Here is a 27,577-nt window from a genome sequence, read left to right as displayed (position 1 = left end):
TCACAGGACCAAGCTCTCGGGAACAGATTGACAGAGAGCTCTCTTTTTGCTAGATTCCTATTCTATTCTTAGCTTAGCAGCTTCTGCAACTTCTCTCTCTATTCTGTTTAGTATAGTCATAATGTATCATATATATCATATATTAATAAATCCAGCCTTCTGATCATGAAGCAAGATTCTTGTCTAACTCTCTCACCCTGAGGAACCCTCAAAAGTCATGTAACAGTTATAGGGCTGATGAGATGTTTTTGAAAGATTTAGAGGAAAACAATGCACCCAGGAATGGTACTTATGTCCAACAAGGTTGTGGAAAACACATATATTACTGTGACAGTAATATTGGTGAAAGTAAAGACCCAAACCTCACTGAGGAAAAAGCATTATGTTGCTATAGGATGTCACTTCTGAATTTCAGCTTCCTTTTTTAAATCTCCCTGAAGACTTTGTGCAAAGACAATTCAGTGAAAGTATACCATGCCTACAAAGTCAAGAATCTAAAGTAAGGAATGTTTCTCTTAGTGGTTATGTAGAAGTTAAATGACTGCAAATATTCTCTTCAGCAGGGGTTTTGGTATCACTACAGGGATGTGCTATGGGTGTGATGCTTCAGACTTTAATTTTATTCAAACCTATTCCAGAGCTTTTCATATGTGGAGATTAATGTACCCTCTTGTTCTGCAGGTCCTTTGGAAAACTCTGTGGTGAAGAAGAGCGCAGGAAAATGCCTGAGGAAACCAGAGTCCATCTTCTCCTGCCGACAGCTTAGAGAGCCATCTCCAAGGCTGTTTTCAGTATTTATGTAATGCAGTTACTTTTAAGCTACTGAAAGGGAAGGATAGAGAAACAACCCCCAAATATCTCTCTTGATATCTCAAATATTACCTCTTTTTGATGATGCACTGAATCATCAGGGTATAGTAAGAGATTCAATCCTGTGTACAGCAGCTATCCATGATTACTCTTGTAAGAGCTTCTGTCTAGAATTGCCTTGAGCTTGGCTCTGAGAGGCAGTGATATGTATTTCTACCTCAGTAGGAACACAAAAGGATTACATACACTATTTGAGAACAAGCTATTTATGAATAAGCTACTGCAATTAAAAAGCCTTCGGAAAATAAAGTTGGCCATAACTGATGCATTTTTTAGCCTTTAGAAAGTGGTTTCAGGCTGTGAATATTGAAAATTGGCAAAAAAGAGCATCTAGCTTTGAAGATGAATGGTATTTCAGAAATACCCTTGTCCTCATTTAGCCTCAATCTTCAAGCATCATCTTATGCTGAATTGGGTGATGATACACAGGAGAAATTTAATATTTTAGAGGATAGGATCAGAGAATACACAATGCTGACTGAGGTGATTCACTGGGGGGTTTTTTTGCTGATTCTGTTCCTTGAAACATTTAACTTCCCCTGCGTATTAACATGGGAGCTGTGAATTCTGGTAGGGCAGAGCAGACAGATAAAACTTAAACATTCATCTTACATTCATGTTAACACATCAGGTGGAAATATGAGATTTAGATTGGGCGCGGTATGTGATTTTGATATTAAAAATAAGAGAAAGTACATCCAAACTCAAACCCAAAACTTAGTGCGTGGTTCATGTGAGGGACTCCCTGTAGGTTGGTTTTTAAGTGTTGGAATGAAAGCATATTTTTTTTTTACTTATTTAGCACAGACAGGATGACTCAGATATTTTCTCTTTTCTCCCTCTTTTACAGCTCCATAATGATCAAACAGAATTGAGAAAAACTTCTGAAAAAGCAGAATTTTGTTGAAAATCAGATATTTTGAAATACCTGTATGTGTTAATTTTTGCTCTGCATAGAAGTCCACTTTCTAAAAATCAATCTTGTAATTAGATCTCCTTCTCAATCACAAATGTTGCTGTGTGACTTCCAACAGCGATTGCACTGGCTGGTAAAATGGAACCTCCAATGCACAGACGTCTTTTAGCTACTCAAGCCTGGCAGGTGCTGCTTGGGAGCACTGGAGCAGCACCTGGTTGGCTCTTTGTGTCACTTCTGTCACACTCCCAGTTACACACCCACGGGGCACCGACGGGACAAGGCTGTGTCTGTGGCCCAGGGTCCCAGGAGAATTTGGGAGACATAGACTGGGAATGAGAATGTTGAGTGATCTATGTGAGCACCTCTTTAATTTGCTCTTCCCTCTCCTCGAATAAAAAATTAGCAGGTAATTGCTCAAAAACTTTTGGATTGCAATGAGTTTTGGAGCCCACCAATCAATTCAGATGTGAATGTCGGTCAGAGTAGCCTCCCTTCCCTTTCACTCCTAATGTACTATCCATCTTAAGTCTCTTTAAGTCTTTCCTCTATTTTTCCTATTTTTACTGGGTTTTTTTTTAGTTCATTGTAATTTGCCTCTTCTTTTTTTTTTACATGTAAGATTTTAATTTTATTTTTTAAAAATTTGAGATTTTTAAATAGATACTATATTTTCCTTTTTTATATTTTCTACCTTCTCCATTACACACTTTACTTTTTTAAAGTCCCTTTTATATTTAAAAAAGCTGCTTTTATGCCTGACATAGCAATTGTAGCATTCCTTGTGCTGAGTATGTCTTTAGGGGTTGTTGCATTTTGTTTTGTGTTGCGGTGCTTTGGTTTTTTGTTGTGTTTTTTGGATCACAGTCTGTTAAACCTTATGTTATTAAGTTTTCTTGTTCAGCCATCCTTGATCAGATTTTTGGACTACATCCTATTGTTTATTGTTTCCTAGTTGGAATGGGCTTCCAGCATTAAGTGTTCCAGGCTGGTGGTCTCCAAATTTTTTTGATTGCACACCTCTGTCAGTAAAAATTTTAAGTGAGCACATCCAATCTATGTATATTTATTAATGTATAACTTATGCATGAATGCTACTGTAATAACACATTTCGTACACTATAAAACCTATTAAAAAAAAATTAGAGACTGAATGAGATAAAGATTAAACAAAAACAATTTTAAAAATGTTTTTTATCTTATCTAATAATGGTACAATGAATATGTTCTTCCTGCACCCCAGTGGATTGTCTTGTGCACCCCCTTTGGTCCTTGCATCCCACTTGGACCCCACAGAATTTACCTTTTCTAACATTCTTTTCCCTAACTCAAATTTCTAGGATAATTTCTTCAGTCTTCCTTTTAGAGTCCACCTATCTCACATGTTTTTTTCCATGCTAAGTAATTAATCTCTCATGATATCATACAGGTTGTTTTGCTAGCAGTGACATTTTTATATCCAACTACATTCTCCCAGCAGTTCCAGAACTAGGAGGTAAACCAAGAATATATGTTAAGCTGTGATTTTCAAACCCCTTGTGTTTCTGTGCTAAAGATTTTTTTTTTTCATTTGAATAATGCAGAGATATTTTTCCTAAAGGTAAGGCCTCCAGTATTTAGTTTCCTTTTTATTAATAATTGAAGGCAGAATCTTACTGCTCTTTGGCTTCAGGTGGGTATAACTGCTGAAAGCAGCAGAACTTTCCAGGGCTCTCAAGAAGATCAGCTTGGAAAACATGGCTGAGCAAAGGAGTTTCCTCATGCTGACAACTATGCCATCATGTTAAAGTCATCTGCAAAACTGCATCCCCCAACACCCTCGAAGGAATGGGGGATACATAGAAAATTTGAGGACTGTAGGACTGATGCATAAAACAGTGGAGTGGTACTTCTAAGAATATTTTTTCCTATTTTGGGTTGATAAACAATTTGTTTACCAATAAATCATTTAACCTGTATCTCATTGCTTTATGCATGGAAGCCTCACAGGAGTTTTGGGAATGTAAAATTCACTAAGAAGCATGAACACCATAGTTATATCAGACCAGAAGACCTCTGAAGAGCCAGAGAACTACTGACTTTAGGACAGAGGCAGGCTGTTAGCTAGCCCAAGAATGTCATTACAGTGCATATTCTATCTTTTTCTCTTAATGTTCAGGCTTTGAAACATCAGTTTGTATGAAAACTTCCTAGTGTATCTGCTCCCAGGCCAACTGGAATTTTCAGAGTATATTTAGACATGATATTTTCAATATTCATCCTATTATCTATTTAATCTTAATTTATTTTATGCTTGCATGGAAATGTATCTTCTTCCTGGTGTTATGGAAATTGACTCAGCAAAATAATGTCAGCTGCTTAGTTCAACAGGAATAGTCCACTTTCTGCTGTGGTTTGAACTCTCCCAGTATCCTTTGAAGGTGACAACCTAAATTAACAGCTCTGTAGGCTACACAGTGATTCATATTTAATGACCAGAGCAAACATGCTAGTTATATTTCTACAAACAAATATTTCTTTATCCTTGGGAATTTATGCCTTCTATATAACTATAAATAGTTGTTGTGTCCTTCTTAATTTGATAGGAAAGAAATACACCTAAACGATTCTCTTTGGGCTTATTCCAAAGCAAATAAATTCAGTGAGAGTCTATTAAGAATTTTGGTGCAGTTTTTATGAACTCCTTAAGCTTTCTTCTAAAGATTTTCTCTCAAACATATCATGCTTCTGAATTTCCTGGAGTTAATTCCCATTTTTCTTGGACTGGAGTACTTATAACCTGCATTCTGAGTGCAATGGTTTAATTTTTACAGCAGCCATTTAGACAGCTTCCATCTGAGCTGTCCTAGGGTCCTCACTGGGAATCAGCTTGACTATGAATGACACAAAAAGGAAACAATGCAGATGAGTCTTACAGAATACAAAGTATTTCTTTTCAGTTTCCAAAAGCTTTAACAGAATTTACATTTCAGAGGAGATTCTTGTATTTAAGGCCTTTAGCTTTAAAATGGTATCTTTTTTGAATGCATCATAGATTTTAATTGTTGCTTTCAAAAAAATAGGTGTTTTGTGCTAAATGTAAGGAAAGCTGGGGGTGCTGCATACCTAATTCTCAGCTGCCTCTCACTCAGCAGGAGTCTAGAGAATTGGCATAGGGGTCTTGGTTCCACCTGCAATATGTGAGATGGCTTGGAACCCTCAGCAAGAAACTGCTCTTTTTTACTACTTTTTGCTGAATCATTTGTTTTAAGGCCATTTTATCTCATTTTGAAATGCAGTATGATATATTTGAATTTTTTTTCATGTCAAGCTATGTCATGAAGACAGTACAATCCAAGCCAAGACATTTGGCACTGGGAACAAAATGCTCATCATGACAGCCTTTCCTCTGAGGGCAACCTTGTAGTTGCCCTGGCAACCTGGTAGTTTAGATACCATTTTGCAAAGTATTTAGATTTTCCTTGTGGTTCCTGCCTTTGGTTGTACAATGTATATTATTTTCAAAAATATTTTATGGGGAAATAATTGCTTCATGAACCATTGAATTGGCCTTTCTTTTTTTCCCCTGAACATCTACTATGCTTAAGGCAACATATTAAAACCATGTTTTCAGCAAGGCTTTCCCCAAATGACTTAAATGATGAATTTTTGCCTGTGAGATTTTACTGTATTCCATCTGGTACTTTCTCTGATCTTGAATTACTGAGATTTTAGGTAGATTACCTGCTCCTTGAATCGGCATTTAACCTTTCAATTTTTAACCTTTTAACCTTTTTTTCCCAGAAGTTTCCCAGGGTTTTGCAATTATTCAAACCCCCACCTGCAATGGATCATGGATCATTGTTCCCAAGCTTAGAATAGTTCCTGTAGTCAATTCTTTACTGGATGAATGACAATCAATAGAAATTTTAGCTATGCCTTAACAGCATTTTAAATGGAAAATTCTCATGCTGCTGTCTACAACTCCTACCTGCAGTACATACTGGACAACTTTATACAAACTACTAATTGAAATTTGTATTTTAGATACCTCTGTAGCAAGCATAAATAATTACTAAGTTTGATGAGCCAGTAACATAACTTCCTATGTTAAGGATGACAGTACCTTGAATAAAGTATTCCAATACCTTGGAAATCCAGTTTTCTGTTCTACAGTTAACTCAGAAATGCCTCGTTTTTTATCATGTCAATGAAATCTTGACAAATGCTTAGTCTTGTATAAAACAGGGCTTTTTAGCAAGAAAAATGAGGGACACCCTGACATTTTTTTTCTGTAGTTGGGACTTTGAATAAATAAGTGACAAAATAAGTACTGGTAGAAAATATTTCCCACTGTCATTCTAGAATACTATTTAGAAAATTATTAAACCCTGAATGTAATCCCCTTTTAGTCCACTGGGATTGTTTCCGTCACCAAGCATTCTATAATGATTTTAAATGTGGTTTTGCTCTGTTTTTTTGTTGTGGTATTGGTTTTCTTAGCCTGTAGGAACTCAGTAGGAGTAACTCAATAAATGCTGTCTGAGATGTTAAAAGTCTGTCAGTACTGTTAAAATGTTGCACATATATTTTATTGGTAAAATGAAAAATGTCAGTCTGCTATGGATTCTTATTAGTTATACTGAATATATTATGGAAATTCTGGATTGGAATTAAGATTGCATTACTGAAAACAGCTCACTGTAGGACATGGATTTTGTAAATATTTGGGTGTTCTTTATAAAACACGCTATGCATGTAACTATTGATAAAATCTGGTAAAAAGCCTAAGCCTACCTGCACAAAAAATGCAGCCATATTATCAGTTCTCTGTGAAAGCAAAATTTGTGTTCCAGTGGTTGAGTGAAAATTCAGGAAATGGAACCCATATTACATAACCATTCCTTCCCTGGTACAAGTAGATTTTTGAATTATGCTTTCTCTCTCAATCTTTCTCTCTCTCTTACTAGGCATAAGGAGAAAAAATGGGAAAAGTTGAATAAAATTTGCATGTGTAACATGATATGCAACCACAATACAAAATATTTGAATTTACATACATAAAATATTTGAATTTACATACAATACACAATATATCAGTTTACTCTTACAAGATTTTGGTTTTCTATTACATAGACTCTCTTTATAAGGTAACGTTGTGGAAGCTTCTTCAATCTTGTAGCCAGTTGCTTAATTGCTAATTGCTCAATTTTCAAGGGAATCTAATGGTCAGCAAGATTCCAGAGAATTTTCATTTTGGTTATCAGAAATTTAGCTTTGCTTAATAAACTGCTGCATTTATTATTAATAATTATTATTCTTTATTATTAATTTTTCATCTTTTGAAAACAGTGAGAGAAAAATAAATTTTCTACTGAATTTGTCTGGGGAACAAAAATATCAAAATACTTAGAAACAAAATTTGGGAAAAAATAGTTCCCATCAAATAAACTTTTTTTTCGTAATTCAGATAGTGTTTTTCCGTGAAGTAAATCTGTAGCTTTGTGAAATTTTTTAAACTGTAAGAAAGTAAAATGAGGTGACTTGAGAGCATTCTTTGAAAAATGGAGTAACAAACTGCTGGGATAAATGTACTTTGATGGAGGTTTGGTTTTTTAGCAAGATAATTTTTACAGAAAGTTCCAAGCAGTCTCTGCATCATCCAGTTCTACACCTGAATGCACTTACTTCAACTCCATGTAACACAGTGCAGCTACACCCTCTGTTAATAACTGAGATTTTTTTATCTAAATCATCTTACAGCTTAGCAAAATTGTATGTAGGAACCATCACAATTTTATGAGACTCATCAAATATCTTTGTGTTCCTTATAGCACCAGCAGGATCCATGGGTCTTGTAACACAACTTTTCTTCACAAAGATGTATCTGTGAGCTGTGGCAAAGCCAACTCTCTGCAAACACCACAGATTCTGAAAATCTTATGTACTCATATCTGAGAGCAATGGAGTGCTTCTTATTCAATGGCAGAACTGGTCTTCAGGAGTAGGATTCAATTCATACAGAAACTGCTGATTTCCAGTGTGACTTCATCCTGCTGAAGCGCTCATCTGTAAAGCATCACTTCCTTCTCTCCTTAGCCTATGCAGATTAAGAAATGTTGGTCCTCCTGCTTTCACACACGGTATAACCAAATGCATATAAAAAGGTTAAGAGAAAAGAAAGTATTTGATGGTTTCCTCTATTAAAAGGTAATTCTTTAGTGAGAATCCAATTTAAAAAGACTGTTAAATTGCTGCTTTTGTGGTAATCATGAGACATCTGTCTGATTCTGGAGAAGGAAAAGGCAGCTGAGAAACAATCTGGATGCTCTCACCTTACTTAGGAGCAGCTGGTAGATTCAGAGTCCTTTAGTTTCAAATTAAAATAATTTCTTCCTAACATCTAATCTAAATCTAGTCTCTTTCAATTTGAAGGTATTCCCCCCTGCCCTGTCACTCCAGGTCCTTTTAAGAAGTCCCTCTCCATTTTTCTTGTAGGCTACTTGCAGGTACTGGAAGGCCACAATTAGGTCACCCCCAAGCCTTCCTTTTTCCAGGCTGAGCACTCCCAATTCTCTCAGCTTTTCCTCACTGAAAGCTGCAGAATGGGTGTAAGAATCCCATCCTTTCTTTGGAACTGACATATGGCAAATAATACTCCTGGAGAGGGAGAGGCTCAGAAGAACAAACTCTTTGGCTGCCACTCACCTCCACGTAGGCTGCCCGTGGCTAAACCGCTCGGCTTTGTGACAAGATGTTTCAGCTGCACGTCTGACTCCCAGCGCCCACCCCATCATTTCACCCTTTCAGCGCACACTTAAGATGTTTCAGGTTAATTATAGAAGTGCAGCAGCACATGAGTGAGTGAGAGAGACTCGCAGGGAGATGATAAGAGCCTGCAATTATGTGAAGGGTTTAAATGCTGAGGAGACAAGGAATATATAAGGCATGAAACATGGGCTAGTACTGGGGTGGATGAGACATAACTAAGAAAAGGGAACACCCAGTGAATTCTCTGTATGACAATGTAATTATTAAAGTGGGAGACTCTTCTAGGAGAAAGATTTCCCACTTGGAAGGTTCAAGACTTCAGTAGTTTCATAGGGAATAATTTCAGACTTGTGGTGACTGCAGAACTGTCTTCTCTGGCTTCTCTCGGTATGCCTGCATTCACAGGGAGATTCATAACTGCACAGACATTGATAACAACACATGGCTCCTTCATGACAGTGACTCCTTCATGACAGTGATTTTCATCATATATTGCATGTTTGGCATTCTTATCTCATCAGGACTTCTGCCCATCAACAAGACTCTGCTGCAATGCTGCCTATATTTCTAAAGACCATATAGCTCCAAACAGCTGTTGTGAGACAAAAGAGACAAAAGAAAACCGTCAGAATGGCATTTGCTTCTTATTCTTGAAAATGTTAAGTTTCTTTCAAAGACTACACTGGCCTGAGGCTTAAGAGAGGTAACATTTGGCTCTGTGCTAGGACAGATTTTATATGTCAACATCCATTGGATTTAGAAAGAGCAGATTTTAAGTGAGAAGTTGCTGTAGAATCTGATAGGTCAGGATATACTGTATATAAGATTGTTTGGTATATTATGAAAAATTTGTTGATTTTATTGGGAAATTTGCAGAAAAAAAAATAAAGGAAAGGCTCAACTAAAAATACAGAGAGGATCCAATTCTACACATTTGCAATTTCTGAATGCATTGTTAAATACTGTAAATAATCTGAAGTCTGTTGTAATAAGTGTTCTAGGCTTTAAATCTTTTAAAGAATCATGGCTATATTTTTAAGCTTTTGTATTTTTTGTTTTTTAGTCAAAAGCTGAATAGCAGTTGTGAGGATTTCTAGGCATCATAAGATCACAGTGTGATGTTTTTGTTCACATTTTTACCATGCAGATATAAGGACTCATGTTCTCATTTTGGCTGCAGCCACAACAGTGTCTTGTTGGTTGAACAACACATTCAGTATTGCCCATATGCATGTGTCTCCTATATATATACACATCTCTCTATATATATACACACAGACATACATGTATTTAATTTTTCTCTCCTATTGATAATCACACACATTGAGGTTTCATGCTCCTGTGTGTTCAGGCTGTTGTAGGGACATGCAGATCACGTCCATGCAGATCTGTGTGCTCTCCAGCACTGTGCACTGCCTGTGTTTCCCCTGTCCCTGGGGTCACTCCCAACAGCCAAGTCATGAGAAGTGTACACAGCATGTGGAGCCTGGTCAGCCAGAGCTGCAGGAGAGTTATTCCTGTATATGACATTGCATAACATACCTCAGTAGGTTTTTCCTTCTCTGGTTTACTCAAGCCTGTTATGACACTTCATTGCAGAAAGCAGAATTATTTTGGCCCAAGGAATAACTTTAGCTGGGCAATTTTCAAGTGGCTACAAGGAAGGAGATGATATTTTGGAATTATGTATGTTGTGTGGTGCCCTTTTCATTTGACCTTGCAATATATGGGAGTGAGTTGGTGTGTGGATTGATGAGTTCTCAAATGGACCAGGATGCTAACTGTGAGTCCTGCTGGATTAGAAATGTAAAACTTGAAGAGATAGTGCAGAGAGCAAAAATTTAGTTTGGCAGTAAACAAGAAAAAACAAAGTGTTTCATAGATTTTTCAGTGAGAGCTGGCTCTGTCTCAGTTTCAGGAGAGTCTCTCCCTAGCCAGAGGGAATGTAGGATGTGTCAGAGAGGGTCTGATTGGGGAGGAATTCAATGCAGCTATCAGCAGTGGACTTCTATGTAAATACTGCAACACCTCTGAGCGAAGCAACAGCTGAGATAACACTGTAAACTAATCTTAGTGCTGGCAAAGCTGGTCAATCCCTCACATTATATGGTTTCTGTAGAAAAGATGTGCTAGGGAAAAAAATAAACAGATTTAAACTATATATGGCAACTTACCATTGGGTAAAATATGCTGACTTTTTAAAAATTGAAAGCAGCATATGGTGATATTTTTTTCTTTGAAAAAGTGCTCTGTGCCAGGGTGTATATGCTTAGAAATCCCTGCATCTGTATGAATTCTTGTATAAACAGGCATCACTATTACCAAAGAATTTCCAAGTGTCTGTTATGTGGGCCTGATCAATTTAGATAAATATATTCTTGCTTGGGCTCCTTATCCCACCAGTATTGATTTTGGTTGATTTTCCATCAAGACAAAGCAAACAAAGAGCCAAAGCTTGTCCAGAGCAGAGGCATTGAATCACAGTGTTTTGCTGCTTTGACCTTTTGAGGTCACTGAATTTCAAAGTCCTACACAGCCTTTCTTAGGTAGCTAAGAAAAATAAAAAAGCAATATATAAATGCATACACACACAGATAAATACATGCATATAAAATATATATGGGCGTATATATTTATATATACTGATGAATTAAATAAACATACAAAACTCTGTACAAAAATGGTGTCTCACCTGGAACAGGTTCTCTTTTCTTGCAGCACTTAAAGAAAAGCAGGAGCTTATCCAAGAACTTTGCTGCTACCATCTCTTTCAGAGCCGTGATTGTAGTTTAGCACAAACCCAAGATAAACTGGGGTTGGGGTGGAGCTAATCACCTCATTAATTGTGCTAGAAACAAGGAAACTGATGCCACAATCTCTGATTTCAGAAGAAATCAAAGTCTGGGGGTCTCTGATGCCCCCTTTGGATATAGTTTAGAAAAAAATAGGGATTTCCAGTTGTTTGTGCTTTGTCCGAGCTAAACCACCATGCAGACTGCTCTTCCCTGAACACTTCCCAAAGCCCCAGACTTCAGGTTGTGTATCATTCACAAGCTCTTTCCTTCCACATAATTTAAGATGTATACATCCATGTGATGTCTGCCAGCCTTTGTATGGCATCTCATAAACTGGACCTGTGTTTAAGCAGCTGATCCACTTGAGTGTTCCTCTCTTGACTCTGAATCTCACCATTTCCTCCTGTCCCAAGCCTCAATTCTCCCCGCTGCATCGCAGCATTGTTTCACAGGCAGACACGGAGCACTTTACAAGATCAGCTCCTGGAGGACACTGCACTCCACATTATAATGAGTTTCTCTGGGACATGAGTTGACAATCTCTGCTTTCACATACCAGGCCAAACCCACTCAAGGGATGCCTCTCCAGTCTTTCTATTTTTAACAAACAAAAAAAAGTCCTGAAGACACACGGATTTTCTAGGTTCCACCGCTGCAACAAATTATCGATGTGGATGTTTCAACAACTAAGCAGGAAAACAACTGTCACATTACATTAATACCATAGCTGGGTTTTGTCCAAGCTATTTCCATATCTTGTTCTCTGCCCTAGACATATCACTATCCCTTACTGATCTGTGTGAATTAAAAGAGCAAAGATGAGGAGTTTAAGTGTATGCATATTAACATAAGTGAGCACATCCCATTTTGCGCTATAGATGTCATCCAAAAGCAGAGAAAAGGGTGATTTTTATAGCATGTGCTCATCAAAGTTTAAAAGAAATTGAGTGTGCACTGCTCCTTCCTAAGGCAACACAGGAGAGCAGATGCCGCCCCCATGCAAGAGAGGAGCCTCAGTTGTTGGCACCGAAGTAACCTTGTCACTCGTTGATTAAATAGAAACTCGACCGGCCTTTTCTTTTCGGTGGAAAAATGAAAAGCCGTGGGAGAGAACGCCCGCGCGGCTTCCCTCGCACCCTCCGCCAAGCCCGAGCATCGCGGGTTGGCGGCGCCGCACCTGGCCGGGCACTGGCGGCTGCTGACCGCGGGGGCCGACCGGGGCTGCGGCCCCTTCCCGGCCCCTCGCAGCCCCTGCCCGCCGGCGCTGACCCCCGGGGGCTGCGCTGGGCTCCCTATTTGGCCATGCGGCGGCCGGGGCCGCGCTGCCCCGCGCCTGCCTTACATGGGCCGGGCGGCCGGGGCTGGCCCGGCTCCATTCATGGCTGCGCGGCCGCTCGGGGCCGCGGCAGCGACCAAATAAGGAGAAGGTGGCTGCCCCGGCCCGCCGGGCCCCGCACCGCGCTGCCCCTCGGGGGGTATAAATCGGGGCGTCTCCGCCGAGCCAGCAGCCCGGGTCTCCTCCGCTGCGCCCCCGCCGCCGGTGCTGGTCTGGTGAGTAGCGCAGCGCCGAGGGGCGGGCCGGGAGCCTTTGGGTGGGACGGGACGGGACGGGACGGGATGGAGTACACGGGAGGGATGGACGGGAGGCACCGCCGGTCGTGCTGGCGCGGCCGGGGCCGGGGCCGTGCAGCTCCCGGCTGGCGCTGCTCCTGCCGGGAACACCGCCCGCGCCGCGCTCCGGGCCGGACACATCCCTGCGATTTAAAAAGCTTTCCCTCCCTTCTCGATCTGCGGCCAGAGGGATCCGCTAATGACGCCTTCATTGAGCATTTTGCAAGCTGGGGCGGCTTTTAGAGCGCGGAGAAGAAGGCGGCTGACGGATCCCGTTTAGAGCCCTGCCCAGCAGCCGTGGAGCATCCTCCGGGACAGCTCAAATTTCCCGCTCCGCTCCCGCCGCAGCGAGCCGGCCGCGCTCCCGGGATGGCGGGCGGGAGGGCGCGGACGGGCTGCCCGCGGGGCTCTGAGCCGGCTGCCCCGCTGTTTTCCAGGTTCGTGATTCCTGCCAAAGATGTGTGACGACGAGGAAACAACCGCGCTGGTGTGCGACAATGGCTCGGGGCTGGTCAAGGCGGGCTTTGCCGGGGACGATGCCCCCAGGGCCGTTTTCCCGTCCATCGTCGGTCGCCCGAGGCACCAGGTAAATTCGGAGGCAGGACCGAGGCAGGACACTCCATAAAAATGGGTTTTTTAATGAAAACATTTAAAAATTGTACATTTTTTTTTAATCCTGGATAAATTACTGCTAAGGTTGCAAAGTAATATGAAGTATCTGATCAGTAGAATGCTGGTTTCCCTCTGTATTGTCTTGTTTACAAACTCCTTTTCCTGCTCATGATATTGCGCAGTTTACTTCCAGTCAAATTTTTGGAAATCAGAAAGAAACAAATAAGAAAAAAGAATATCAATATAAGAGGCGTATTATAAATGGGCGAAAATATATTAATCTCATGGAAGGAAAAAAAGATTTTATGAGAACACCCCAGATTCTGTTGACTTAATATTTTAATAATGTTAAATTTATTTTCGCAAACAGCCTTTCAGGGGTGTGACTGCTAGTACCTTTCTTGAAAATAAGATAGTTAGAATTGAAGGATCATAGAATATCTTGACTTGGATGGGACCAACAAGAATCGTCAAGTCCAATTCCTGGTCCTACATGGGACAGCCCTGGGAGTCACACCATGTGCCTCAGACAGTTGCTGAAATTCTGCTTGAATCCTGTCAGGGTTGGTGCTGTGGCCCCTTCCCTGGGGAGCCTGTTCAGTGCCCAATCACCCTCTGGGTGAAGAACCTTTTTCTAATATCCAGCCTAAACCTCTCCTGACTCAGCCTCAGGCCAGCTGTCTGTGATGTAGTTGTTTGGGCTCTGTGATGTCATCTTCCTCACATAATGCTTTTCTGTGTTTTCTTCTCTTAGGGTGTTATGGTTGGTATGGGTCAAAAAGATTCTTATGTGGGTGATGAAGCTCAGAGCAAAAGAGGTATCCTTACTTTGAAATACCCAATTGAACACGGCATCATCACCAACTGGGATGATATGGAAAAGATCTGGCACCACACTTTCTACAATGAACTCCGTGTGGCCCCTGAGGAACACCCTACTTTGCTCACAGAAGCCCCCTTGAACCCTAAAGCTAATCGTGAAAAGATGACCCAGATCATGTTTGAGACCTTCAACGTACCTGCTATGTACGTGGCAATCCAGGCTGTCCTCTCCCTGTATGCTTCTGGTCGTACAACAGGTAAAACAAACAAATAAACACTGTTTAGGTTCTGTTTCCTTTCAGGAACTCTCCTTCCTTTCCATTCTAAATAGGAAAACGTATTAAATTTACAGAAAAATAGGTCTTTTTGGTTTATAGCTATTAATGATAACAGTAGTATAAAAGCCAGTACAAAATAGGTCCACATTGTTCTTGCCACAGACAATTTGCATTGCTTTTGGAGAGGCACCATGGAACTGGCTGTGGCACTGCTTGTTGTGGTGCAAATGAGGAGATATTCCTGTAGGGATACTGCAGTCATAAAAGTGTTAAACCAGTTTAAGGGTTTAGACTGGACCAAAGATGCCCATTATCAGAGCAAGACAATCATTATTGCAAATATTCTTACCGCTCAGTACAGTAGTGGTGGAAGGCAGGTTTTATGGATTATCCTAAAGTATGTGTGGAGCAACTATTCTGTGTGAAAATTCACACCCCTTACGAATGTCCAGGCAAGCAAAGGCAGAAAGAATTGAAAAGATCTTTGTGACTGAAAAAGAATTATGCTACTTTATACTGCCTGAAAAATCCTTTATTTTGTTGTGTCTCTTGCTGCGTCCTGTGTGTAAGGGCTCTAAGCATTCTCTAGGTGATGACAGCTGCTCTCTGACATTTCTCTCCCAGGTATTGTTCTTGACTCTGGAGATGGTGTCACCCACAATGTGCCTATCTACGAAGGGTATGCCTTGCCTCACGCCATCATGCGTCTGGATCTGGCTGGCAGGGATCTGACTGACTACCTCATGAAGATCCTCACGGAGCGTGGCTACTCCTTTGTGACAACAGGTCAGTCCTTCAGCTTTTCCCTGCTGTGAAAACCCTCACGTCTCTCTTGGCCCACCATCTTCTCTAGTGTTGTGCTTATCCAGAGCTTGATTTGATTCTCCTATATCCACAGCGGAACGTGAGATTGTCCGTGACATCAAAGAGAAACTGTGCTATGTTGCACTGGACTTTGAGAATGAAATGGCCACTGCTGCCTCTTCCTCCTCTCTGGAAAAGAGCTATGAATTGCCTGATGGTCAAGTGATCACAATTGGTAACGAACGTTTCCGCTGCCCTGAAACCTTATTCCAGCCATCCTTCATTGGTAAGTGTTCCCAGGAAATTCTCCTTTCTGTAGGAGGTATGAATGAATCAGAAGATTTGGAAGGTGCCCTTCTCCCCTTCCTGCTTACCTAAATTTGGCACAAAATCTGACATGAATGAATAATAATTTAGATCATTTGGTTCCTATAAGATGGGCTTGATGTGAGCTAATCTGGTAACTAGCTGAGTTCCAGGCTCTTGCTGCAAGGTTTAGATCAAGTTTTAGGGTCACAGTTTTTTAATGATAAAACATACAGTTACAATACCATCATTAAGGAGTTGGACTTCGTGATCTTTATGGGTCCCTTCCAGCTCAAGACATTTTATGATTCTGTGTCACTGATGGTAAGAATAGCCTTCAGAGCTGTATTTGTAAGGCTTACACTTGAAACAGTATCTATTTCCATGAAGAAGTAAAGTGTCAGAGAGGGGAAGGACATGGAGTGAAGGTGTGTGTGTATTTATATACACTCTAATTAACATTGCCATGGTCGAGATGGTAAGCCTTGCTGGTCGTGCACGCAGCTGACGGATGCAGCAAATGTTACACTCTTAAGTCCCAAGTAGTACATGCAGTTGTTCATCAGCTGACTTCTTACTGTGGATCTAGTGTCAGCCCTTTCAGGAAGCACCTGTTAAAATTAACAAATTGGAATGCAACCTACAACCACTTGCTTCTTGTTTCTTTTTTCTTACCATCAAGTATGAATATCTTAATTCTGTGTCACGTTTATGTCTTGCCTTGATGATTCTGAGTGGTATAGACTACATTTTGGGTAGACTGAAGAAGTTACTATTGTCTTCTTTAGTTCTACTTCAACTATTTTTATTGTCTTCATTTGCTGTCTTCACTATATTCAGCTAATGCTTTCAGTGAGACTGACGTAAACCAATAGTCAGTCACGTTTTCTGTTCTTGATACCCTTCTTCCACTGACATTTACTAAATGAGTTTATCTTATATGTCTACTTGTTATCTTACTTGTTATATTTTGAGTCTCTTGCCTTTGCACATGCATTATGATTCTTACCTTTTCTAACAAATAAAGTTCACTTTCTAAATTAGTTTTGTAATTCTCTTTTTTAAATATTTTTCTGTAACACTTTATAATCAGGAAACATTTTTACAAGAAAAGGGCCAAAGAAGTTCATGTTAGCAATGATCAGGAATGCCAACGTTTCATTTCATGGAGACCTCTTGTATAATTCACTGGCCTACTGTCTTTTTTCCTCAAGGTATGGAATCTGCTGGTATCCATGAAACTACCTACAACAGCATCATGAAGTGTGATATTGATATCCGCAAGGACCTCTACGCTAACAATGTCCTCTCGGGTGGTACAACAATGTACCCTGGCATCGCTGACCGCATGCAGAAAGAAATCACTGCCCTGGCTCCTAGCACTATGAAGATCAAGGTGAGGAACTTGACTCTGTGTTATAAAGTGCGGATAAAGGTGGAGACAATGTCAGCTTCATTAAACTGGGATGTGGGAACAACTCAAAAATGAGATCAAGAGCTGATGGGCAGATGAGCAGAAATTCCATTTAATCAGAATAATTATCTTGGTTAGAAGAGAATACAATTACAGCTTTTTTTTAAATACATTACATGTATTTTAAGAGCTGCTGAAGATCAATACCATTATAGAAATGTTCTTTACTTGATTAAGGAAATATCTACTGGTATGTAGCATTGACAATGCACATTCACTGTTCAGAAATGAGGATTTTGTTGCTTTTCTTTATCCTAGATCATTGCTCCTCCTGAACGCAAGTACTCTGTCTGGATTGGTGGCTCCATTCTAGCATCTCTTTCCACCTTCCAGCAAATGTGGATCAGCAAACAGGAGTATGATGAGGCTGGTCCATCCATTGTACACCGCAAGTGCTTCTAAGCACTCCCCCCTCAATTTACTCCCACTCAGGATGACGACAATATGCTTCTTGGAGTCTTCTGGCAAACCTTCCCGAACTCTTCAGTCATTGTACAGTTTGTTTACACACCCGTGCAATTTATTTGTGCTTCTAATATTTATTGCTTTATAAATAAACGAGATCTGGGACTTGCAACCTACAAAATACTGTCTTTTGTCTTATTTCAAGTATTTTTCAGTCAGAAAGATGAGACTAAACCCCTGGGATTTGGAAACTCCCATCAGACTTATGAATACTTTTACTGCATCCATGTCCTAACTGATATATGCGTGTTAGGTCATGGTTTTCTGTTAGTAACAATTTACACTTTATAGTTTTAATTTTGAAATTTGGAACAAAAGAAGCAATATATTTCAAGGCTTATAAAGAAAAAGCCTTAGGGCTGACCCAGTAAGTGGAAAAAGTGAAAGGAAACCTCTCATACTTACTCATTCATTTTAAAAAGATTCTTCTATCCCATTTATTGTAACCCAGACATTTTAATATTCATTTATTAAAAGCCAAAGATTCTGTAAAAGAATTATGTTAATACATTTAGAATATGATTTATAAATAATTAGCTCAATCATAAAGAGCCATGCAATTGTTTTCCATGGGCTATAAATATTTATGACAAAACATTAATTGAAACTGACAGCTTACTCATCTTCCCCTATCTCTTCAAAGCCAGAGATAAAGAAGTGAAGTCTTTATTGTATTAATGCGCAGGAATCAAACTTCTGTTGTATAAACCCAGAATTGTTACAATCACAATTATTTTCACATCATCATTCATATGTCTTAGGCAATTTTTAATCCTTAATCTTTTCTATCCTTTCTTTGCTATTTGACCCAGATACTACAATCATAAACTGCACACTTCCGTGGCCATTTGTGTTCCTCACCAAGACTTCTTATAACTGGGCTCTGTGACTTTTTTTCAAAAAGTAGTAGCTAAAAAGGGAAGTACAGAATGATCTGGGACATTTTCATAAAAGTAATAGAACCAGAGAGTGTCTTAGTTTGAGCTATGTACAGACTGGAATATGCCCAAGTTTGATTTAGGAAATCAGTTAAAATGTGTATCAAACTGTTACTGACAGTTAAGTGAGTTTCATCCGAGCTGTTTGAAATTATAAGACTTTATGTTAACTTTATAATCCAATGTTAAATAAAAAAATTACACATTTGTTGGGAATCTTTCTCTTCCTCTTTGCTCTTATTTTCTTGAAAGGCATTAAAAATAGTCATTAGATGTGATCTGTAATTATATAGAAACAATTTTTTCAAAAAGATGAAGATATGTTTAATGTTTGTCCCCAGTTTACTTACCATTAGTAAGTGTTTTACTGGGGGAGCACTGTAATTTCCTACCATCCCCTTACGATCACAATATTAAAATATTTCTAGATATTTTTGGGGTTGGGCAGAGAAGTTGGATGGAATTGTGAAATATAAAGAAATTTAAACACAAACATAACGTAAAACATTTTTCAGTATGGACATTCATTTAAATATTTTAGGCAAACAAAAATGAAATTTTAACAATACGAACATTTAAACATAAATGTGAAATACTCATTTTAATAGTGCACACAGTATTATTGAAATTTTGCTGCAAATAGGCCTTTATTAACCTGTGAATCTGTTAAGGCAAAGTCAACAGCCTCCACTGCTCTCAAGAAGGTTCCCACCAAAGGTAAATATTCTGAAATTCATACCATGGAGAAATTTTTTGTGTCTTGAAAACATGGGAACTTTTCCAGATGTCTGAGCAACACAGATGTTTGCCTATAAATTGCTTATCACTGTTTAGAACCATTGCACTTTTTTCACTTGACTTGCTTGCTAATTTGAAAGATTTGGCTGGGCAGAAAGGTTATCTCAGGTATTAGTGCGAATTAATAGGGTGATACTGGACATAAATTGCAACTAATTGGAGCTTAAAATGTTAAGCAAGTATGCAAAGGGCGTGCTAAGTCGGCCCCAGTGGATGCCTGCCTGGCCTGGCTGTGCCTGGCAGGTCAGGAATGGCAGGCAGCCCTTGGCACCACACCCAGCTCTGATCAGGGACTCACTGCTGGGCTCGTGGGCATCAGCAGGGAGCTGAAGGAAGCCACTGACTACAGGACTGATGGAAACATTCCTCCCACAGGCATTCCGGGGCTCGTAACTCACCGTTTGTGGAAATGGATAGGAGCAGCAAGGATTGCACAAAATAATCGTGTGCTTGCATATAGGTAGGACAGGACTAAAAAAAGTATCAATGCCTTACCATTTTCCTTTTCTTACAGAGTTTTTCCAGATGCATTAATTTTTAGCGTAATTATTCTATATTTGGCCCTTGAAAATGATGTATTCCCACTCAATGCAGTGAAAACTAATAATTCATTAATAGGGGAATTATAATAAGTATTTCTGGAAGCAAAGCTAGATATAAATTGATTGATTGAAAATTGAATATTCAGTCATAATCTAGGATTCAAAATACTTATAAAACAGGCTACTGTTAAACTTTGCCTTCTGTTTACATTTTACAAGAATTAATGTGTTATACATTTTGCATGCAAAATGAAGACGGTGAAAAGAGATGCAGAAACTAACTGCAGAGCACCCATATGATAGGTAAAATTACTTTGGATATTTCCTTGAAAAAGGTAGATTTAAAAATATCTGTACCCAAGATCGCCGGGGTAAACAATCTTCACCTCTGAAATGCCTCACCTAATGAAGAAATTGACATTAATTTGAAGACTAAAGGAACCCAGCCAACCTTCACAGCTTTTGATGAGATGCCCTTTCAATGGAAGAACAAGAATAAATGTTTAGCCAAATTATAGATTCAGCACACATATTTTGAAAAGCAGTGTGAATATGTGGCAAAAGGTCTGTCTGCCACACTGAAGGGCGTCTGGTTATTTGACTTTGCAGCTCCTTGCTGCTCTGTATGTAAAATGGAGAGGAAGGAATTCTGTGGAAGTTACTCTGATGTGATTTTTAAGCTACATAAAGAAGCTTTATTCAGTAGGAAGGGCTAAATAGTATTAAGAAGTACTGACATACATCAGTAAGAGCTGAGACAAAATCTTATTGCCAGTTCTGGCAGCCAGAAAAACACTGCCCAGTATTTATGCTTTTGACTGAAAGGCATTGAGGTATTACCACTGCTGGCTGACCCTCAGACCTTACAGAAAACTTTCCTTGTAGACTGATGAGCATGTTAGCATTTGAGGAGTATTGACAATTGCCATCAAAATACAATGCTTTTAGTATCTCTACTAGATGTGCGCTAAGGAATCATTGCGATTCTGCTTAAAAAGATGGATTTTTTTTTTTACAGGAAATAAAGAGATATTTCAGATATTTGTTTGTGCTTAAAGTTTCCTTAAAAAAATTGATAGCAAGTTCATAAATTTGATAGAGTTGTCTACTTTGTACTAATCTTTTCTTGAAAGGCTGTTTTAGCTAAAGCGTTAAGAAAGTCAGCCTGAGGGGTAGCACTAATAGGAAAAATTTTGGCTTGAATAATTGAATTCTGCAGAGTGATAATTTTTTTAATATAGAATGAGAGGGTTTTATACTTAGTCACATCAAGTGACTCTAAATATATGTGACAGTCAGATTAACCTACAATACTAACACTAAAATAGAAAAAATTAGGTAAACTCCTGCTGTTTGGATAACTGTATATGGGCAGAGAATGATGCTTGCTTCCAGTAACAGCTTAATCCTGTCCTACCCTGAAGCAACCTGTGGCAGAAGTCTCTGTCATTATCAAGATATGAGAAAGAGAATAAAATACTATAAAATGGAGTGATTATTAAATCTCACTCATTACCCTTCAGAAAGAAGCAATTCAGGCAGTTAATATACTACCAATTACTTGGCTTTTTATCCTGAGGATGGCTACAATTGCTGAAACATAAAAAGTAAGCAATCAGAAATGTTAATTTTTAGAAGAATGTTCTAATGCTGTTATATATTTAAAAGATGGATTTAATTTATGATTAAGCTGCCCATTGTGAATAATAGTGAATGAAATTAATATAGTAGGCATTAAAACAAATTAATATAGCTGGTGGCAATTTTATGTTGCCATCGTCATAAAGGTAGAATTCACAAAATGCAAGTCTACAGCGAAAAAGTGCCACAGAGATACTATACTATATATGTTGTCTACCAAAAGCAGGGTAGTATGCTCTTGTAGATGAGATGAATTGTATTTTAGAAACATTTTTTTTACCAGGAGATATTTGTTCATACAGAGAAAAAAGTGGATGAGGCATAGCTTAAAGCTTTACTGACATAGATTTGTGTAACATGTAAATGATATAATAAGTCTGGGAAGGTACAAACAAGATGAAGGTAGCAAGGCAGTATGAAAGAGCTTAAAGATTAGTTCTGAGTCTCTAAGCCCCTCAGGTTTAGATCACCAGAAAGGGTGATTAACATTGTCATTGACATTATCATTGTCAATGATAATGAAGGCTACGTCATCCTTTCTTTCCAAAGGATCCCAAATGCATTGGGAGTTGCAGTGTGGCTTCTGGACATGCTTTTGCAAAAAAAAAAAAAAAAAAAATGGTGCTCAAAGGGAAATCAAGGAGCTCCTGAATTTTAGAGGGGGCCTCCAACTCCAACTCCAGCTCTTCTAGAGAGAGTGGAAATGCAGCAGCACAGCAACTCCTGCCACACAGGTACCCCCTCTGCATCTCCCTGCAGCTGCGTGTGACAGCAAGCAGGTGAAACGTGGAGCTGATGCCTTCTGCGAGGGAAAGGGTCTGGGAAGCACGTACTGCTGGGCCAATAGCTGTGGGGAGCTCCTCCACAGCATCCAGAAGCACAGTGATTTTACAGTATCTGCTATCAAAGAAAGAATCAACATTTAGGGAATGCAAGGCATATCCTCATGTAATAGATGAGTTCTGACACTAAATTTCACATTAAATCTTATTTATGTTTAATTTTGATTATATAAATTATTTCCAAGACACAGACTTCCATCTTCAAAAACAGTCACTATTTTATATTAAAAACCAAACCCCAAACCTAAAGAGAATAAGAACCATTAACCTTAAACAAGAAAACTTTCTACTTTAGTTCTGTGTGTATATATGTGTTTACAATGCTCTGATTCTCTGATAAGTCAGAGAGGAGAAGAGTTCTTGCAAAACTAGAAATCTCAGCAGATTTTAAAGACAAACCACTGAACAAGTCATAAGAGAAAACCACTTTACTTCTTATATGTATATATTAGAAGCATATATATATACATATATATACACATACAGACACATACATGCACACTGAAATATATTCTTCCATATTTGTGCATATATATGCATACCAATTTTTTCCCTAAGCCTTCTCTTTAACTTTGCCATGGAAGGGCATCTCTGACTCAGTAACAAGTTTCAGAGACCACGTCTGTACCACACAGCAAATGGAAAGGAAAATATTTCTGGTCAGAAACATCACAGAGGGATTTCAGTGAGACAAAAATGTGAATATTTTGTAGCCTTGTTCCTAAGGCAGAAGTTAATTCTTGATTTATTTTTGTGCTCAGAGGAAAACCTCAGAACTTTGGAATTCTGAGATCAGAACTTAAGTATTTTTTAGTGACAATGTGAAATACTCTTTCCTTCTTACAATCTACAGTCAAAAAATGCCACAGAGATACTATACTGCTAAAAGTGTAAAAAATGGCCAGAGAAAACTTTTGTGATGTCTGGTGTCGCATTCTGCATTGTAATGGCTGCAGCAACGGTTTTGCAGACTTTTCCTTCTGATGGAACATATTGTCACCTGTTGTCATCAAACTTTTTCTGCCATTTCAGCTAAGATCATGAATTCTGTCCATTGTACTGGCACCTAACAGAAATAGGAAACTACATTCTGACTTTATTTTTGTAAATAAAAAGCAAGTGAAATCATCAGGAATAGTAAGTATCCTGCAGGCTCTTCTTTTTGCAGGAGATATTCAAAGAGCCCCATTGCTCAGACAAAGCAGATATCTTGCCATTGAAAGTGCTGTGAGGCTATTTCTTGTATAAGAAATTATACAGAGATAGTGATTGTGCAATCTCCTAATAGGGTCATGTGGTGACAGAGGGACAGTGGGTGCTATTAAAAGCTTGACATTTATCACTCACACTGTTTAAATTTACCATGGAATTTGTGGCATTTGCCAATCTAAGTATAGAGAATGCCACAAATACCACAGAACAGATAAATACTGCTATGCAAAACCCAACAAACTGCTGGTGGTTCTTTGCTAAATCTACAACACTTCCCATTCTGGAAATGCAGTGCAGGTGCTACTGGCTGGGATTTCTCTGTATGAAACAAGAAAAAAAGATGATTGGTTTGATTTTGTTTTCCTTTGTTTTGACTACTTAGATTAAAAGGTTTGTGGTATAGGAAATTTTTCTGTGTGTCTTCTGTAGCCTCCAGAGAAATAGAGTCCCTATGTAAGTTTTAGGGTCCTAAAGCTAACATAAAACAGATCATGGAGTAACACTTTTTGTTATAGTTTATTAGTGATTTTTGGGAAAGGTTGGATTTGATGTCACTTCCAAACAATTTGATGTTCGATTTGGGAGTCACTTCCAAACTTTATGATTCTATTATGCTGTGGCATATCATTTCCACAGACAAAATATACATGACAGTACATGAATTTTATGAAATGTTCTGTTGGAAAATGCATTATATAACTTGTGATGAACAATTGTGGAATTCCTGTTGGAAAAAAATTAGTTTTCTGCAGAGTGTTGTTCTCTAGGACTCTGAGCTTTAGAGCTCTGTCTAAGTCCTGAAGAACAGAATTGATATAATCAATCACACTGTACACTTGCTCTAAGAAGCACACAAAAGTCTTCATTATTTTCTTTGCAATAACTGCAGAAAAGACATTAAGATAATATAGTATTTAACAGAGCTATATTTTCTTCATCTAACAAAGCAGCTTTAATGGTTGGTGGAAGAGGAGATAAAGGCTTTGCTGTTGTCTTAGAAACTTAGGTTTATGGAGTCCAGGCACCCAAATCCAACTTGTACCTTGGAAGATATTGTTTCTTGACTTCTCTTTCCCAAGCTCTCAGGGTGAATGTGAAATGGACAGCTGCTCTCCAGTCACACCAGCAGGTGCAGTTCTGTCCCTGCTTGGCTGGAGGAGATGTTGAGGTGTGAAAACAACAATTCTCCCTAAACTGTGTAAAGGGTGTTTTGCTACAGCTTAAGAAATTGAGGCAAAAAGCTGAAAGAATGTGTTCATAGTTGAGAGCAAGTTCTTAATCTTTGACAATGATGTGTGCTTGATTCCTTAACAGGATTCTAGCCTCATAGAAGAAACCTAAGCCTAGAGTTCCTTGCCATGCAGCTGTTGACACTGGCTATTTGATTATCTCTTAAATTTTGGATTTATCTGGTTACAGCAGATGGCACTGAAGAGTATATAATGAAATTCCTGGGCTCTCAGCAAGACCTGTGTATCACAAGTCACTCCTGCGGTTAATTCATGACATGAACTCTGCCCATTCATTTGCTATTCTCTTCCCAGTTCCCTGGTCTTTCTAAAACCTGGTGAACCAATTTGCCTGGTGAAAGCAATGGAGAGAAGTAGGTTAGGGAAAAAGGGTACTGTATCAAACTTCAGCCATTTCTGTAATCATTTAAAATTTACAAATTTACCTTTTGAAAAATCTCTTGAAGAGTCTAATGCATTTTGCTTCAGTAAGTATTTCTTTGGAGGACCAGAACTTCAGATATACCTTAAATGTGGAACTAAAAGGCTGCACTATATTCTTAGGTCCATAAAAAAAAAAAAAAAGAAAGAAAGAAAAGAAAAAAGGGCCAAAATCTCTGGTCAGATAAATCTAAACACTGCTCTTGTTTTAAAGCTGATGATACTAGTAGGGCTGTCTAAAGTAGGTGAGGGTATGGATATCTTCGAAAACATTTTTATTCCTTCCTATCATGTAAATCTCCAGTGCATGCTTTCAATAAACCACTGAATATAGCAGCTAAAAAGAATCAAGTGGATTTTTGTGTCTGTGAAAGGGCATTTTGTGTGGATATTTCACACTCTGTGATTCAATCTAGATTCTAGTGCAACTTGATGCATACCTCTGAATATACTCTCTGACTTCTGAGAAAACGATTGTCATAATAAATATCATAAATAAGAAACACTTTTGTGCTCTCTTAAGTAAGAAGGCAATAATAACCAGTCACAGAAGTCCACTTAGAATTTGGGTTATGCACTTCTTTAACTTTGCTTTTCAGTGTGTGTTGTGATCTGATTTTCTTATCTACACATTCACTTAATGAAAAATAAAAATATTTTAACAAGATAATTACAGCCATTATAGCAGCATGCTTGATTTGTTCCAAAGGCAGCTGTGATAGGTCTCTGCAGGACAATCATCATGCCTTGTGAAGCAAGTATGTTGGCAGTTTCTAATTCTGGAAAGACTGTTTTCCCCTGCTGCTGGGAAAAGAACAATTAAATATTTTTAATTCAATTCTTTTGATATATACACTTGATATATTTCTCTGAACAATCCTCCCAGTGAAAAGAAAGCATAGCATCTTATTTATGATGTCAAAATCAATGTCTTTACATCATACTTTCTCCCGCCTCCACCCCAGTCTTAAAAACTGAAGAAAATCACATTATTGAGAAGGGCTGATCCTAAAAAGAATGACTTTTCAAAAGGGGAAACTCAGCCCCAGCTCCCTGTTTGAGAATGTGTCTGCAGCCATGGTGCAGGTGGGAGGCTTGCCACCCAATTTAGTTTCTCCTGTTGGCCTCATTGTCTTTCAGAGTGAAACATGTGGTGTTAAGTTGTATTTTCCATTCAGCAGAAGCTGTGCCTACACTGTGTGTGTGACTCATCCACCCGTCTAGTTGGTGTTCTTTGGATTAATTGATCTATCTTTGAGCTCATGTTTTCTCTCATGTTTTGTTTGTTTTTGTGGCAGTCATATTTGGATTTCACACATTTATTTTTGCTGTGCATTGTGCCTTCAAGCCCTAGGTACACTTTGCACTGACATTTCAGGTAGCACAGCTTTGGACTTTGATAACTAGTTGGTGTAATGAAACTAAATATGCTTCACAAATATTTATTAAAACCCTGTGGAACTGGCTGACATTTTTTTCTCTTCCCCATTGCTCTAGCATTCCTGTGAGCCTTTTCCCTTTGTAATACAATTTCTGTCCCAATACTGATCCCTCAAGCCAAGGAAATAGTCACAATTATGAAGTGTATAAAAAAACACAGATGAAACAAAGCAGAACAATAATTTATCCATGCTTTTTTTTTGCCATATTACTGATTAAAATGCATTTTAAAGAGATGAAGCCTATTAGTGCTTATCAGAACTAACTTGAATTACCTTGCCTGATTTTTGTCCACTAAAACTGTAGGATGGATATACTTACACAGTGAAACCAGGACTGGAAATCAACTGATTTCTAGTTTTTTTAAGATCAGGAGAGGGTCTGTTTTGAGAAAGCAGTGGGGAGCTATGTCTCACTATGGCATCTTGAAACTCCCATCTGAAAGCTGTTTGTAATTTTCATCTCTTTTAAGCATTGAAAAATCTTAAATCAAAAGCTTGAGGGCCCTAGTCCTTCTGGCTTTTTGATTCACTGCAAACCCTCTTTTCTTTTTAGGCAAAGGGAAGTCTCTGGGATGCAGCAAGTCCTTCACAGATTCATTCTCAGAAGTTTCCACAAGGAAGAATGTGTTTCATCCAGCCTCTGTGTAGAAAATCAGGAAGGGGAAAGGGAGAGTTACTGTCCTGTGTTAGGAGGTATGACTTCCTTATGGGCTTGAGTACAGTCTGAGTGACTCTGTCTTGGGAAATTTGTGTGTGAAATGGAGATATTATGTAGAGGGTTATTGAAGA

The 27,577-nt window shown here is 38.8% G+C and overlaps 2 protein-coding genes across 2 annotated transcripts; one reads left to right on the top strand and one right to left on the bottom strand.

The window, feature by feature from the left end:
- Positions 1-2,460: 2,460 nt before the first annotated feature.
- On the bottom strand, positions 2,461-13,248 carry LOC141729274 (uncharacterized). The gene is made up of 3 exons (XM_074542178.1): positions 13,231-13,248; positions 11,229-13,138; positions 2,461-9,128 (listed from the first exon to the last, which is right to left on the bottom strand). The coding sequence occupies exons 1-2, from the start codon at positions 13,246-13,248 to the stop codon at positions 12,383-12,385; spliced, it is 774 nt and encodes a 257-aa protein (XP_074398279.1). The 3' UTR covers positions 2,461-9,128; positions 11,229-12,382.
- Positions 12,728-17,844, top strand: ACTC1 (actin alpha cardiac muscle 1). Its single transcript, XM_074542764.1, has 7 exons — positions 12,728-12,882; positions 13,380-13,528; positions 14,309-14,633; positions 15,279-15,440; positions 15,553-15,744; positions 16,979-17,160; positions 17,497-17,844. The coding sequence occupies exons 2-7, from the start codon at positions 13,400-13,402 to the stop codon at positions 17,638-17,640; spliced, it is 1,134 nt and encodes a 377-aa protein (XP_074398865.1). The 5' UTR covers positions 12,728-12,882; positions 13,380-13,399; the 3' UTR covers positions 17,641-17,844.
- Positions 17,845-27,577: the final 9,733 nt, after the last annotated feature.

Source organism: Zonotrichia albicollis, chromosome 6 (assembly GCF_047830755.1).
Source record: "Zonotrichia albicollis isolate bZonAlb1 chromosome 6, bZonAlb1.hap1, whole genome shotgun sequence".
Classification (NCBI taxonomy): Eukaryota; Metazoa; Chordata; class Aves; order Passeriformes; family Passerellidae; genus Zonotrichia; species Zonotrichia albicollis.
The sequence above is the reverse complement of the archived record's forward strand: the minus strand, read 5'-3'. Positions and strand labels throughout refer to the sequence as shown.